Below are 14,607 nucleotides of genomic sequence, written 5' to 3' on the forward strand. Positions count from 1 at the left end.
CAACCTGCCAAAAATAAGAATTCTACGACTTTTTTTTCCTGCATTTTCTTAAATTGAAATATAGCTGATTTACGATGTTGTGTTACTTTTAAGTACTCTACAACTTTAAACTGCGGGTTTCTTAAAAAAAAAAAAATCTAGGCTCCCATACTGTATTTTCAAGATTAAATAGCTGTAGTTTGGAAAACTGCTTAAGATACACTTGATCTTCTCCTAGCAAATTCCCTTTCCTAGAAAAAATTAGAAAGCGCCATGAAAAAATTTGAAAGCCTAGACAATGCAGGCCGTTAGAGTTTGACGTGGCTTTATATTCCGAGGATTTTTTTTTTAAGTAGAGAGAGGGAGAGGAAGTTGTCAAACAGTTTATTTACCTTATGAGGCACGATGACTCCATCACGTGACTGCAGTGCGCGGTCCGCTCGTGGGGGACAAACTGCACTCTCCCTCGTCTCTCCTTTAACATATTTCACATTGTACAGAAAAGAAATATCCCTAAGATTAAAAAAATAAAAATTTACAAAATAAGTTTTTTGTTTGGCTACTGGATAAAAGTGGGTAATGCCCACATACATCCTTCTAGTGGGTAAAAAGGGACACAAAACTGGTCTCCTTACCTCATACTTACTTAAAAGGCTGAGGCATTAGGGTTTTCCCCCACATCCTTCCTCTTCTCCATCTCAAATTTCCTTCTCCTTTCCTTCAGCCTCAGGTTAAGATGTATTCTATTCCCCAGGATTACTTCCTCCACTTCAGCCCTTCATTTCACCTATGCTCACATCCTTGGGGATCTCATTCCATCAATTATAATTTCTGTGTATTTCCTTTTTTCCTGGAATATTCCCTCCAGCCTATGACTCAGGTCGTTTCCTCTTCTAAAAATCATCCTTTGACTGTGTATTGTCGTCAAGTTACCTTGATCTACCTCGTACTCTCTGCTCAACATTAGACTTCTTAAAATCTCCCTGCAAATCTGACTTCATTCCCATCTCTCTGCTGAAATCATTCTCCAGAAAGCTGAGGATGACGTTCTACAGTTAAGTCACCAGTTCTCATCTTCCACTGTTCTTCTGGGTATTTCCCAGGGTTGATCACCTCACATTCTAAAAACACTCTCCTCTCTCCTGCCCTCTGGATGACTGGACTCCCTTGGTTCTTTCATCCCACCCACTCCTTCCTGGACATCTCTGTGACCTCCTGCCTACCAAATGGAAATTTTCCACAACATCCTATCCGCATTCCTCTGTGCTTTCCCTACACTTCCTCCCTTGGCCATGCTATCAAATCTCACCTTATCATACTTGTTACGTCTAGATACAACTAAATACTTCTCCCCCATTCTAACTTTTCATCCTTCTGTAATCACTAGTTCTAACCACCACTCTACTCATCAAAAATCTCAGCATCCATAATTGATTCTGTCCCATCCTTTGTCCTCAATATCTGTCACTAACACAGATTAATTTTATAGTCACTCTCCTCTTGTCTCTTGCCAATGCCAAATCAGGGTAACCTTTGCCATGTAAGGTATGTATGTATCCACAGGGTCCAAGGACTGGTGTGAGGACATTTCAGAGAGGCCACTATCCTGTCTTACCGTACTACAGATCTCCACATTTCTAAAAATTCCTACTAAGATGTCATTTGACATTAAAAGTTTAATGTCAGATTATTGCTGCACTCAGAGATAATAATTTTTCAAATTACTTCAAATATCTCATAACTACTTATTAAATGTTAATAATTAAAGTCATGGTCCACTGGCATAAAATAAAGTACCAATACTTATGACACCAAAGCCCCAGAACACAGAAGTCCGTAGCCTAAATTTCTGCCACTTTTTCTAGCACTGAGCCATAACTGAATTAAAAACACCTTACATTTACACAGCAGTAAGAGCAGTGTTCAGTTTTACAAGTGCTCTTGCATTCATTATCTCATTTGTGCTTTCTATATCTCTGGGAGGTACACAAAATGGAGTGAGACTACTATTCCCTTTTTACAAATAAGAAATTGAACTCAGGCTTTGGGCGGAAGCGGCTGTGAAGCCTAACAGGAGAAACATGGGGGTGAAGCTTGAGGTGTTTCAGATGACCATCTACCTCACCTTCCCTGTGGCTATGTTCTGGATTGCCAATCAGGCCGAGTGGTTTGAGGACTATGTCATACAGCGCAAGAGGGAGCTGTGGCCCCCTGAGAAGGAGGACCAGTGCCGAGAGCTAGAAGAATTCAAAGAGAGGATACGGAAGCAGTGGGAGGAGAGACTCCTTCGTGCTGCCCAGCAGAGCCCCTGAGGCCTCCACGAGCCGGAATTCCAGTCCTCCCCACAGAATAACACACACACGGTTCTTTGTTGCTCAAAAAAAAAAAAAAAGAAAAAAAAAAAAAAGAAATTGAACTCAGAAAGACTAAAAAAATCTACCCAAGTATAGTAACTGTAAACTCACTATTAAGTGGTATTTCAGCAAGGAGCATGGCAGGAGTAAGTGGTTTTTGGAGGGAGTAAACTGATAAATGAACCCATACACAGAAAATCAGATCACAATCTTCACAGGGAAAATGTTGACCCTTTGGATATTTTTAGGAATGATATAAAACAACAAATATAACTTGCTGATTTGATCACTTCCTTGATGGTGGTGCAGAGGTAGAGAATCTGCCTGCCAATGCAGGAGGCGCAAGACCTGGGTTCGATCCCTGGATCTGGAAGATCCCCTGGAGCAGGAAATGGCAACCCACTCCAGTATTCTTGCCTGGAAAAGTCCATGGACAGAGGAGCCTAGTGCACTACAGTCCATGGGGTGCTAAGAGTCAGACATAACTGAGCAACTGAGCACACACACGTGTAAAGTTTAAGGGTTTGCTCTGAGGGAAACCAGGGTTTAAGAACTTATTTTTCAAGTTTTTGCATGTCATGAAACTATGTTACCTAGCTCTTCTCAGAAGTGCAAATAAAAGAGGCCCTAAGACATTCTGCCTGATACTGTCCCTCCCACTAGAGTCCAGCAGGAATAGGAGAAGAAGGCGATAAGCACACAGAGAGACACCAAAGCAAATTTAAATGAGTGATTGTTTCCAGTTCTGCTCCTTCCAAGGAAATCATACAAAATGAGATAATGACTCTGTTCATCTGCATCTACCCCACTACCTTCCTTCTTTACCTTCCAGCTCCCGTTAGGGAAACTGGATGGTCAATCAGGTATTTGAACTTATTTCTTCGGATAGGGTTATGCCAGACGTGGTCAACAGGGCGAGGAAGAGTACCCTGGAAGAAAAAAAAAAACCATGAATATACAGCAGAGGGCGCTCTAGTCAAATGAAATCTATTCTTAATCATTTTTGAGTACATTAAAGGCATTTGGACACTATTCAGAAAAAGTATAATTTTTATTTGATAACAAGAAGAAAGACTGAAACTAGAACGACTTAATAGTGAAAGAAAAATATCAAGACTCCGGGCTTCCCTGATGGCACAGTAGTTAAGAACCTGCCTTGCAATGCAGGGCACAAGGACTTCTTCCCAGGCTGGGGAGGATCCCACAAGCCTCGGAGCAACCAAGTCCAGGCTCCACAGCTACTGAGTCCAGAGCTCGAGAGTCCAGGAACCACAACTAACGAGCCCACATCAGCAACGAGTGAAGCCCGGGCACCCTCGAGCCAGCGCTCGGCCATAACCGAGGGGCCACCGCAATGAGAAGCCTGTGTGCTCCAAGTACAGAGTAGGCCCCGCTCTCTGCAACTAGAGAAAGCCCACCTACAGCACCCAAGACCGAGTCAGCCAAATAAATAAATAACTTTTTTTTTAAAAAAGAAAAACATCAAGACTAAGAGTAGTAATGATCATTTAGGTAAATCACATAGAAACAGGTTAATGGATATATACTCAAGTATTTCCTTGAAAGTATTCATGCAAAATAATTTAGCTTTCAATCTAGGAAATTAATTTTAAAATATCCTTAAGACAATCTGGAATATAAAACACATTAAATAAATACTTAATGAACTGGATGTCAAGATAAATGTTCCCAAGTACTTTATATACACACATACACACACACACACACATACATACACACCTTTGGAGTTTTAATTTTCTTAGGAGGCAGTAAGTTTTCAGGACAAGGACCAGCATTGGCTGCATTGGTCAGAGAAAGCAGAACTTCCTCAGGGATGAACTCATTTTGAAGGGAAGTAGGAAGGGGTTTTGACCAATCCACCAAAATTTTTTTCTCCTTTAGTTCAGGAAGTCCTAAGAAAATAATGGGAAAGAAAAGCTTACTGTAGTTTTTTTTTTTTTTTTAGTTAGTTAAGAGATTCCCAGGCTGTCTCATCAATCCTATATATATGTTGCTGACAGAGAGAACCACTGCTTCTGGTTGCCAAGAATAGCAACAATATTTAAAACACTGAATTATCTAGTCAAGAAAAAAAAACAACTCATACTGTCTGCCCTCCTCATGTTACTGAAATCACAAATCCGTGTGCCCTAAGCACAGTGAGGCCTATCAATATTCGATGTGAATGTCTGAAACAGATTCACCTGAGGAGTGGGTGGCTCATCCCCTAAGAACCTCAAAGTTACGGAAAGCTTTCAGCAAGTCCTTTTAAAAGCAAAAGGTGAGGGATGGGCCTGGTTAGTTGTTGCAGACTTCTCAGTGTCAGATTCTTTGTTCTTGAGGTTCGGTCGTGGTCAGGTAATGATGTTCCTGTCTCTACCAGATGAATGGTATTCTCTGTCCTGACAAGAAAGAGCAAGGTTCCAAGATACAACTTTCACCCTCCAAGGTCCTAGTCCCGGCTAAGAGGAGACAGAGCTCAGTTGGCAGCTCCCTCAGGCCCAGGTTCCCACAGCCTGCCCAGCTGTCATGACTGAGGGAGCCGGGCATCCAACCCAACCGGCCTTCCGTCTCCTCAGGCCGCCCCAATCGGGGAGACCAGGTCTCCCAGATTGCGACCCAGGCAGACAGCCATTGCTCTTAGGTCGCAGAGACAGGGATGAGGGAGAATTTCACTGCTGCCTCAAGGCCTGGACCAAGGCTCGTGGAGGGCCTTAGTGAGGGCTCTGGAGCACCACAGGATGTAGTCTCCAGGCTGTTCCCCAGGCCCGCTAGCTCACCCGCTGGCCCAAAACTGGGCAAGCTGGAGGGCCTCCAGGAGAAGACCTGTATCTGTCTCTTACCTCACTCTCCACCTGATGACCTTGACTGAATCACTCCCCCAATGATGCCTCATTGACAGTTATCAGTGGGCCACTGCGGCGCTGACCAGTGACTGAGAACAGCTGACAATCCTTCATTAACAGCCGGTTGCTTGCAAGCAGGGTGCTCTAAGGCACCAAGCAATGGCTGAGGCAGGCCTGTTGCCTAGTAACAGGGCGCAGAGTCACGAGGCACGGTAATGGCTGGCTGCTAAGGGCGGTGCTCATTCTGCTCTGTTACACTCACATCAGACACGAGTTCAAAAACTCATGTACAGCGAGAAACCTCCATTACTCCAAATTCAAAACTGAAAACAACTCAGTTAACTTCATCAGTTAACCAAGGTAGCATGAAGATGATGGGAATGTCTATTTCCCCTTTGATGTGAAAATCACAAAAGAAATCTCTTCTCTTCAAAACTGTCGAATTACTTAGTAATTTTTTCTATCTAAGTTCAAAGGTGAAAATTCAATTGGAACATTTACAGAGTGGAAGGGATTCGAGTTGGATTTAACAGTAGAATTGCGATTGTTAGAAATGAAAAGAGTAGAATCAGTTCAGTGCAGTCGCCCAGTCATGTCCAACTCTTTGCAAGCCCATGAACTGCAGCACGCCAGGCTTCTCTGTCCATCACCCACTCCCAGAGCTTGCTCAAAAACAAACAGAGTAGAATAATCTGAGCAAATTAGTAAGGTAACACTCAGTACAAAGAATGTTCTGAACAGTTCAATGAAGGCAGATGAGTTATAAAGAGAAGGTGAACACCTAATATACGAAAAGTCTCCTATGTACTTAGTCAAGGAGGGCTGGACTGTCATTCTTCTTAAAGAACTCTTCACTAATCTGTGCTTCTCACATAGCATGGTTTATTTTAATTTTTGTAAGGATGTATCATGCTTTGATGACCATCAAAACACCTGAAGTTCACATTACCAAATCTCTATCTCTTGAGAGTTTGGGATGGAGTCAGAATATCAGAAGGAAAAAAAAAAAGGTAAGTGGATTTTAGCAGAGTCTCTCCTAAAAACAAGATGTAGGTGAGCTGGAGGAGCCTTTAACATAAGGAGGGGAGAAATGAGTCTGGCAGATTCTTATTCTAGAACAGATCTGCACATCTATATATGAACAAAAATCTTATATAAGTACCTTCATTCAAAGTAATTACTAAAACCTGATACAAACTAGTTCCTTAACAAAAACCCCCCAAAAGACCCCCAAAAGTACTGTTTCAAACCACCACTGGTACTTAAAATAGGTTGAATTTAGAACAATATAAAACTCATCAGCATTTGAAAAAAAAAACAACAATCCTTATGTTGAATAGGACTGCAAAATATTATAAAAGGCAAGGCTTTTGATTTTATTTAAACAAGTATATTGGTAAAACAAAACTAAAGTATCTGAAATCTCAGATTAAGGAAAAAAGTGAATGGCTGTGATTTCTGATTATGGTCATGATTACTTATGCCTTGAAGAACTTTACCTGTCTCTTCCTTGGATGCAGAGATTTTCAAGTTTTTGCCCTCAGGTGTTGACGTGGAGGGTGTTTTCGGGAATGACATTATAAGCAATGCCTAGCACTCTCTAATCAGTTGAAATACCCCTCCGGAAAGCTAATCTACAAACATATCAGCGGCATACAGTACTGGGATTTGGCAGGGCTGCAACACAGACCTGCAGGGAAAAAAGAGAGACACAGAAGGGAAGGGAGGGAGAGATACCCGTTTAGTGTTCACGTTAAATTTGGAGTTTACAATTCATCTACCTTGGGTTTTCTTTGGGGAGACTTCTGGGGTCTCCCAAGATATCTGATGCAAATAAAACACCTGGGCCCAGACCGGGAAGGACACGCTGGACCCACCCCTCCGACCACCGGCACAACCTAAGGGCGGCCCTGGCTCGAGGCGAGTCGGCTGGATCCCGGCTTCCCCACAGGCCGCCCTCGCGCTCGCAGCTTCACCGACTCGAGGTCGGGCAGAGCTCGACCTCGTTTCTGCCGTCAGAAGTGACAGGAAACGGACACTTGCAATCCGTACCCGTAAATTGTCTTTCCCGCCAGACATCTTGTCGCCACGCCTTTCCCCGGACGCCTTCGTGTCGTCATGGAAACCCAGGACCTTGCGCCTCGGCAACCCTTAAAGGGGCTGCCTTCGGCGGTGCCGGCGGACGACGGAGACGGCTAAGAAACAGTCTCTCGGGGATCGGATATGTTTTAAATCATAACATACTTTCAGTTGCATGAAGAATAAAAACGTTTAATCGAACCGTTCTCACAGAGTCAGAAACTGTCTGGATCCCGGGGCTTCCGAAGCAGGTGGGCTCCAGTGCGCAGGCGCTAGCCGGTGTCGCTCCCCGCCACCCCCTCGACCTCCCCACTCTCCCACCTTGGGACCAAAGGCGGCGTCCGACTTGAGCGAGTGTTTCGCATCCCTTCATTCCACTTTTTTGTTGTTTCCTGTGTTTTTCCACAAGCCAAGTTCAGGGGGAAATGGGGTGATCAAGTATTGAGTTCCCATCAATCCCATCAACTGAGGCATTATTGCGGATGCTGCCTCTGTCCTTGGCATTTCCATCGAGTCTTCCCTGGATACTTAAGAGCCACTTGCACCCGCGCCCCTCATACCCCAACCCCTACCCAGACCCCCACTTTCCCTGCGGGCGGAAGGCATTCCTTGGTACAGAATTTTTTGGCTGGAGGTCGGTGAGGAAATTGCACCTCAGGCAGAGACAACCCGATCAAATCGTTGGGTCTTACTGATTAAAAACCTGTTCAGAGGAAGTTATGTGATAAATACATTGGAACAGAGAAGCTGAAAACCCCCTCTCAACACCACCATGATCGGCTCTGCTCTACCCGACCCACAGCAAAGCCCATTGACTGACATTGATTATGATAAAGGAAAATACACCTTATCACAAGGTGCTAAGCAAGGAGAGCAGGCTCAAAAGACCAGAACTCCCTGAGGGCTCTCAGTGAGGCGTTTTAAAATGCAAGGTGAGAAACTGGCCACAGGCACCTGATCAGCTTGTAGACATTTTTCTGATTGTGGATTAGTGGTGAGTTAACCAGGTGTTATTTCAGGAGTCAACATCAACCTTACTGTTCCAGATGGTCTGGGGTCTATGTGCTTTCATGAGCATTCAGTCAATGTCTTCCGTCTGGTGGTGGGGTTACTATCTGTAAAACAACTGGAGGATATGGCTCAGAATATTTATCTATATACCCTTTGAGTAGGAACTAAGCGTCCTTGACGTGCTTAAACTGTTATTTTATCTTACTTGTTTTGTTTCTAAGTGTTCTCACTTCTCTGAATTTGCTCTTTGGAACTTGGGGAATGCCTAGAAGGCTAAAGCTTTTCTGCAAACAGGAGGCAGGGGATGTGAGGTGGGATGTCTGTCCCCTGGAAGGCCCTGGAGTTCTGCTGCTCAGATTCAGGATCATTTTGTATTAAGATGGAATCTTAATGCCAAGTAGTGCTGGTGGAATCCCTGCATTTAGATGAAGCCGTGGTGTCATTTCAGGGTCTCCGAAGAGGTGCAGTACCATAGACCTTTATGTCTCAGTGCAGAAAAGAATTTAACAAGAGGCAAAGTGTTGGAGAAGACTCTTGAGAGTCCCTTGGACTGCAAGGAGATCAAACCAATCAATTCTAAAGGAAATCAGTCCTGAATATTCACTGGGAAGACTGATACTGAAGCTGAAACTCTAATACTTTGGCCACCTGAATCAAAGAACTGACTCATTGGAAAAGACCCTGATGCTGGGAAAGACTGAAGGCAGGAGGAGAAGGGGACGACAGAGGATGAGATGGTTGGATGGCATCACCATCCAACTGGATGGACAGGAGCTTGGAAGTTGGTGATGGACAGGGAAGCCTGGCATGCTGCACTCCATAGGGTCACAGAGTTGGACACGACTGAAAGTGATAAATGTGGGACTTCACAGGTGGCCCAGTGGCAAAGAATCTACCTGCCAATGCAGGAGATACAAGGGACTCCAGTTTGATCTCTGGAGTAAGAACTAGCACCCCACTCCAGTATTCTTGCCTGGAGAATCCCGTGGACAGACTAGTCCAGGGAGTTACGGAGTGGGACACAACTGTGCACACAAATGATAAATAGGAAACGATTTATTAGAATAGGATACTTGTGAGGTTTACAAGTCGGTGGGAAATTTCACACCAGGAAAACTTGCTGGGCTACCATTTTATAGTCAAAGGAAAACTGGGGAGAACTTGTTTGACTTTCTTGAGTAGACATCATGCTTCCATCATCAGCTCCTCTTCCATGTTGAGCAGGGGAGTTTTCTTGCCCCCACGCAGTCAGGCTAGGCCTGCAAGTTATTGTGTATGTGTGCAGAGACCATGTCCTAGGGATTATTAACTTACTGAGCTCACTGGGCAGGGTGTGGGTCTCATACCACCATTAGTTTATTATTTGGGGCATGTCTCATGCTTTTGTTGCATGGTTTTGTTGCTAAGCAAACCTGCTCTATTGCATAATCATTAATTTACAGGGGCCTCCCACATTTCTTCCATTTACAACCTCCTGGTGGGATTAATTTTCATAACCTATTGTTCTTTAGTTGCGAAGTCATTTCCAACTCTTCTGCAACTCCATGGACTACATCCCACCAGGCTCCTCTGTCCATGGGATTTTCCAGGCAAGAATACCGGAGTGGGTTGCCATTTCCTTCTCCAGGAGATCGTCCCAACTCAAGGATCAAACCCACATCTTCTGATTGACAGGTAGATTCTTTACCACTGAGCCACCTGGAGAGACCATGTCCCTTTACTCTGTCCCTATCACACCCTCCTCCAGGTGTTTACCCTTTTATGCTTAAAAGTGGGTAAAGCGCAATGATTGATCAGTGGTTACTTCCACGTGAGAAGGGACATTGGCCTGCCTGGAGAAGGAGTAAAAACTTGGCTGAATGTCCATTCTCTATTGGAAGAACTGCAAGTTAATGTCATTCTGGTTAGCATTATCCTTTTAGCCCTCTTAGATGTTAAGTACTGGAGGACGAGTCTACAAAAAATTTAAATTAAGAGAAATACAGCAGTAAGCATTAGAAAGTCATTTCAAACTGTTTTACCCCAAGCAGTTTCCAAATCTGGAAGCGGATCACGTAAGGCCTCAATTTGTTTGTTTTTAGTTAGGCCTAGAATGTTTTATATTTGAGGGTCTATTGAGTCTTCTCAGTATAGATTTAATCTTTTTATTTTTTGTTAATATCCTTTGGTGATAAAAAATGGCTTCCTTGCCCCTCGAGGGACAGAATTGTTTTTTGGTGTTTGTTATATAGATGGCATCTCTAGGCAAAGCCACTTTTGGACTCGGACCCCAGTGGCCGTTTGATTGTGAAAGCATCAAAGGCTGGGGAGCCCCATCACTCCAGCGTCTGAGGCGTTTCCTCTTCCAGCGCCTGAGGCGTTTCCTTTTCCAGCGTCTGAGGCGTTTCCTCTTCCAGCGCCCTATGTGTGAGTCGCTCAGTTACCTACTCTTGTGGCCCCCTGGACTGCAGCCCACCGGGCTCCTGTCCATGGGATTCTCCAGGCAAGAATCCTGGGAGTGGGCAGCCATTTCCTTCTCCAGCGGATCTTCCCGACCCAGGGATTAAACCTGGGTCTCCTGCACTGCAGGCGGATTCTTTACCATCTGAGTCACCAGGGAAGCCCCTCCAATGCCCTGGCTGCTTGCAAAGGGCACATCGATCACACTCTTTCCTCCCGTGTCCCTTCTGTCCACATAGGGCACACTGATTTTGTCTGGGTACCCATGGGCCTTGTGGTCCACCATGGCCAGACTGGCACAGAAAGCCTGGTCTCCCTTTGGTTGTCCTGAGTGGACAAAGCCACTGTCACCATTTGGGCCTTTTGTTTCTCTCTGGGTGCGTTTCACCTTTTTGGTCACATCTCTGTTACTGAAAAACCAAATAAACCAGTTGGACCAAATTGCTCATAGGGGTCTGAGGACCAGCAATTTTTTTTTAAAATTTTGTGTCTGATGTCTGGGGCAGACTGGGGTATGAAATGCATAGCCAGTAAGTAGGGCCTGTTCCTTGGAGATGGGGGATCCACATTTGTATACTTTTTAAAAGCTTTCACTAATCTCCCTTGAAAAATGGCAGAATTTTCATCTGGTCCCCGTTGTACTTCTACTTTTTTCATAATTAGCAGCTTTCACTATTTTATCCCTTCTATTAAAAACAATCATATGGTCCCATCTATCCCTATCAGTAAATTTCGTGATTTCATTGTGGATCTGCCTTGGGGACAGCTTTGTTCCCCACCTGGTGTACTGAATGGCCCTCTTGGGCTTGGGCTGTCATTTCATCAGCATGGACTCTGGCTACCAGTATCATATGCTGTTCTTTCTCAGGGGTGTAGCAGTGAGATAAAAATCTGTAAATTACCCCTGGTGAAATCAAAAGATCTAATTAACCAGGTGAACTCCTGTGTGAAATGTTCAGGGTCCTCAGAAAAATCCCCCAATTTATCCGCCAGACTTAGATCACACACTGAAAAAAGCGCAGAACTTTGTTTCTTGATTTTTATCAGACATTTCTCTTGGAGGCAGAACCATAAGGGCAGTTAGTGACAACTTACATAGTTGCAGGTAATAGCTAGGCTGAAAATTACCCCCTTGGTTAACTTTGTACAAAGGAGGTGTCTCCTCATCCTTGGGTGTGTTTCCCCTGGGATAATAGCCTTGGATGGAGCAGCCATTTCCATAAATATAGCAGCTTTCACCAAAGCAATACTTAGCTACAGAAAAGTTTTCTTCTTATGTTAAAATCCACCATATAATTTAATTAAGAATTTAATGACTTTTCTAATGCTTATTGCTGTATTTCTTTTAAATATTTTTGTAGACTCATCCTCCAGTGCTTAACATCTAAAAGGGCTAAAAAGGATGATGCTACCAGAATGACATCAACTTACAGTTCTCCCAACAGAGAAGGGACAGCCAGATGGTACTCCTTCACTAGGCTGACCTACATCTCATCTCATCCAGAAGTAGCTAATGATCATCAATCGCCCTTTACCCACTTTTAAGCATAAAAGGTTAAACCACTGGAGGGGGGAAATAATAGGGACAGAGTAAAGGGACATGCAGGTGATTAAACAGTTAATCCCACTAGGGAGTTGTAAATAGAAAAAAAAAAAGTGGGGGGAGACCCCTTTGAGTTAATGATTACTCAATAGAGCAGGTTTGCTTAACCACAAAACCTGAAGCATGAGACATGCCCCCAAAATAATAAAACAATGGTGTCAAGAGACTGCCCAGTGAGCTCAGTAAGCCGACAGTCCCTAGGACATACTCTCTACACACATAAAAAACTAACTTGTAGATCTAGTTTGACCATGTAGGGACAAGAAAACTCCCCTGCTCAACCTGGAGGAGGAGCTGATGATGGAAGCATAATGTCTACTCAAGAAAGTAAAAAAAGTTCTTCTCCCCCTCCCCACTTTTCCTTTGACTATAAAACTATAGCCCCAGTAAGTTCTGGGATGCAGCCTTTCTCACCTGTCCACTTGTAAACCTCACAAGTGTCCTATTCTAATAAATCACTTCTCTCTCTTTGCCTCTTGCCAAATTCTTTACTGTGTTGAGACATAAAGGACTATGGTACCAGAGCTCTTCGGAGCCCCCCCAAATGACACCTAACAGTTTTGCACATGCCTCTAGTCTGAAAAACAAATGTCAGAAGGGGAGAAAACTTCTATTTTCAGTCCTCATACTCCTCAGTACCAAGCATAGTGCCTGGCACAAACACCTTCAATACAATGTTTCAAAATCAACTGGACAGTTCTATTGCTTCATTGCTTCTGTGTTTATATGCTTAGATCTCTTAGGTTTTGGGCTAACAGCTGATAGAAACATGAGCAAAGGGTTGAAAATAAAAACATTATAATCTCTATGGCCCCTTTTAATTATAAACACCTTGGGTGTTTAGGCTACCACTTCATTAAGATAAACTAAAAAGCACCACAAAGCATAGTGATGTATCTGCTAACATAAAGGCTGGCCTTCTGCTGGGAGGGGTATATTGAATGCAGAAGTGTGAAATGTAATAATGTAGAAATAAGGAAGAAAGCATTTAGAAAAAATGGAGTACAGAGATAGTTTTAGATTTTTTTTAAAAAAACTATCACTTCTGAAATTAGGCCTCTATTTTTCTCAAATCTAAATTAGCTATTTAGAATAAGTCTTTACAGGGAAGACAAAGAAACTTTATTAAGGATTTAATAGATTATACGGCTTGTACTAACGTAAAGCTTATGAATTTTAGCATCTATTGACTGTCACACTGGGCATTAAATTCCGGGTGGGAAAGAGCACCAGTGGACCAAGCAAGGAGGACACCTGTTTCAACCAGCGTAGCCGTATTCTACCTTCTTTAAAAACTGGGTTCCGGCACTCTGTGACCTGACAGAAGCTTCAGTGACGTTAGAAACTAATCCAATACTTACATAAGCTTCACTAATAATATTCATTTATTCTCCAGAACATTTATGTCCCAGTTCCTTCCATTTCTGAGCCATCAACATAAAAGCCCGGAGATGTTAAAGAATGTCCAAGACGAGCTTTCTTTGACAGTAAACGCGCGCGTACACACACACACACACAAACTACTATATAAATCATATAAGTTACAAGAAATTTTCCATTAGTAAATAAGTCACTTAAGCTTTATTAACAGAAGTATGAACTGTGCTCCATTTAGAGATTTATCCTACCTTCTAAGACTAGAAGTATTCTTATATTGGCATAAGTAAGGCCTTATTAGTCTCCTTTCTCTCCACAATTTCTAAGTGTTATACATACTAGCTCTAAACACTTAATACTTAGGTAAAAGCAGAAATACTTATATAATTCCACAGAAAACAAAAATTTTTTTTGCATAAAAGACCTCAACAATTCATAACTTGTATCTTTTTTAGGCTATGTAGCCCATGTGACCAACTTTTACAACAAAAAATGTTCCGTTATATTTCCTATGAAGACTTCAGGATTCCATTTTTCAGGCAAGTAAAATTTCCTTTTAGAAGTCTGCCACCCTACCCTAATACTAAACAGATAAATCTGAAAGTAATTTTGGAGCTGGCAACAGGAATGCTTTTAGCAATCTTGTTACCAATTCTATTACACAAGAGCCTATTATATCAAGGTGCAAAGTCAATGCAACATCATCCTGAGAGTCTGTTTAAAAGAAAAGTATATATTCTTGGGAGTGTGCAGGAAACATTCTCCATGCCCAGGTTTTTTTTTTTTAAGGATTCCATTGAAATAATAAGGATTTAGGTTTGAAATTTATGGAGAGTAAGAAAATAATGAGGCCCTATTTCCACCAGGGCTACTTGTTTGTAGTAACCCTGTGAGGTAGTTATTATCCCCATTTTACAGA

General features: G+C 43.0%; 2 protein-coding genes across 5 annotated transcripts in view; one reads left to right on the forward strand and one right to left on the reverse strand.

Moving 5' to 3' along the window:
- AXDND1 (axonemal dynein light chain domain containing 1) overlaps positions 1-7,323 on the reverse strand; it is a 76,281-nt gene extending 68,958 nt beyond the window's left edge. Inside the window, exons 1-5 of one of the 4 annotated variants that reach the window (XM_020868781.2) lie at positions 7,232-7,323; positions 6,679-6,869; positions 4,074-4,246; positions 3,159-3,262; positions 372-492 (exon numbers count right to left, since the gene is read on the reverse strand). In XM_020868781.2, the coding sequence (XP_020724440.2) occupies positions 372-492; positions 3,159-3,262; positions 4,074-4,246; positions 6,679-6,757 (477 nt within the window). In that variant the 5' untranslated portion in view covers positions 6,758-6,869; positions 7,232-7,323. Of the gene's footprint in view, positions 1-371; positions 493-3,158; positions 3,263-4,073; positions 4,247-6,678; positions 6,870-6,960; positions 7,136-7,231 lie in introns of those variants that run through there. The other 3 variants (XM_020868783.2, XM_020868780.2, XM_020868782.2) reach the window with 3 other exon arrangements.
- LOC110121575 (protein PET100 homolog, mitochondrial-like) lies at positions 2,027-2,390 on the forward strand. Its single transcript, XM_020868789.2, has one exon. It carries the CDS (start codon positions 2,061-2,063, stop codon positions 2,289-2,291), a length of 231 nt encoding a protein of 76 aa, XP_020724448.2. The 5' UTR covers positions 2,027-2,060; the 3' UTR covers positions 2,292-2,390.
- Positions 7,324-14,607: the final 7,284 nt, after the last annotated feature.

This window comes from Odocoileus virginianus, chromosome 11, assembly GCF_023699985.2.
Source record: "Odocoileus virginianus isolate 20LAN1187 ecotype Illinois chromosome 11, Ovbor_1.2, whole genome shotgun sequence".
Taxonomy (NCBI): domain Eukaryota; kingdom Metazoa; phylum Chordata; class Mammalia; order Artiodactyla; family Cervidae; genus Odocoileus; species Odocoileus virginianus.